The sequence below is a fragment of the Myotis lucifugus genome, unplaced genomic scaffold (assembly GCF_000147115.1).
Source record: "Myotis lucifugus unplaced genomic scaffold, Myoluc2.0 scaffold_181, whole genome shotgun sequence".
Classification (NCBI taxonomy): domain Eukaryota; kingdom Metazoa; phylum Chordata; class Mammalia; order Chiroptera; family Vespertilionidae; genus Myotis; species Myotis lucifugus.
The window spans coordinates 878,278-879,538 of record NW_005871229.1 but is presented as its reverse complement, the minus strand read 5'-3'; the positions used below and the strand labels follow the sequence as shown (position 1 = coordinate 879,538).

The 1,261-nt window shown below is 63.8% G+C and overlaps 1 protein-coding gene across 1 annotated transcript in view; it reads left to right on the top strand.

Annotated features, from left to right (window-relative positions):
* The window catches only part of BICDL1 (BICD family like cargo adaptor 1), a gene marked incomplete at its 5' end in the record, with an annotated part of 84,433 nt that overhangs the window by 74,114 nt on the left and 9,058 nt on the right, over positions 1-1,261 (top strand). The window contains 1 exon segment of the mRNA XM_006096577.2: positions 982-1,112. Coding sequence (XP_006096639.1) covers positions 982-1,112 — 131 coding nt within the window.

The window sequence follows — 1,261 nt, the reverse complement described above, 5'->3', positions numbered from 1 at the left end:
AGCGCGATGCACCTTACACCGCTCCCCCCTCCCCCCCTCTTTCTTTTTGTGTGGGGGGGGGGGGGCGGGGGGCGTGTAGGAGGGGCGGGCGAGACCAGCAAGGCTGGGGTTCACGCCCAGGTGCCTCGGAAAAGATACAAAAGATACGTCTTTTCCCTTTGGACTCCCAGTCGGGGAGGACATGCCCTGTCTCCCCCCGAGACTCCCAGCCAGGCATGCCCCAGGACAGGGAGGGAGTTTGGATGGTGGCTAGCCAGGAAAATCACAGCTGTCCGCTCGCTGCACAGCATCCTGGGATTAACATCACCGAGTCAGGCTCCGAGGTGCACGGAGGCTGGGACATGCTTCCTGCCGTCACAGAGCTCCGTGTGCCGGGGTCACCATGGTGCGTGGGGTGCGCCGTGCCACCAAGGGGCTCCCAGCAGAGGACGGGCTGTGGTGCCCTCTGAGGCACAGGGCACGGGAAGGGTGGCAGGTGTGAAGGGAAAGGTGATCTCATCGCTTAGGTGTGTGAGCTGCGTGTGCTGTGACCAGGGGCAGCGTGAAGGTGGAGGCGCCAGGCCGGGCCGAGTGCTGTCGCAGGGATGGGACCAGGTCCCGGGCTCTCCCCAGCCAGGTCCTGTGGGTGGCAGCGCTCCTTGTTGAGTTTCTACCAAAAGAAGTGTGTTTCAGAGCCTGGTGCATGTGTAGCCCCCTCCGTTAGTTCCCTGGGGTTGCCTTGGAATAAAGGAGGTGGTGCGGTGGGCCGTGTACGGAGGGGATCTGGCCCCACGGCTGCGGTCCAGGGCCGCGGACCCCTGCCTAGGATGTGGCATCCTTTCTCCAAGAGAGGTGGGCCTCCCGGGGGCAGCGGGCAGCTACCAGCCTGCATGGCACAGGCCCCGCGCCTGCCTGGAGTTTCCCGTCCTCTCTCCCTCTCGGAGGGAGACCCCAGCCAGCAGCTGTGGCATCGTCACGCTCACCCCTTCGGCTTCCCTGCAGGTGACTCTGCTGAGTGTGGAGATGACTGCACTCAAGGAGGAGAGAGACCGACTCAGAGTGACGTCTGAGGACAAGGAGCCGAAGGAGCAGCTTCAGAAGGCCGTCCGGGACCGGGACGAGGCCATTGCCAAGTGAGTGAGCCCGGCTCCTTTCCCTCCACGGTCATCACCCGGAGCCTGCCCGTGCGCTCCGGGCCAAGGTTACATCCTCAGAGGAATATAAAAGTGAAAGAGAGTCTCCCTGCTACCCACCCTCCCCCCACACCCGTTCTTCTCTCCAA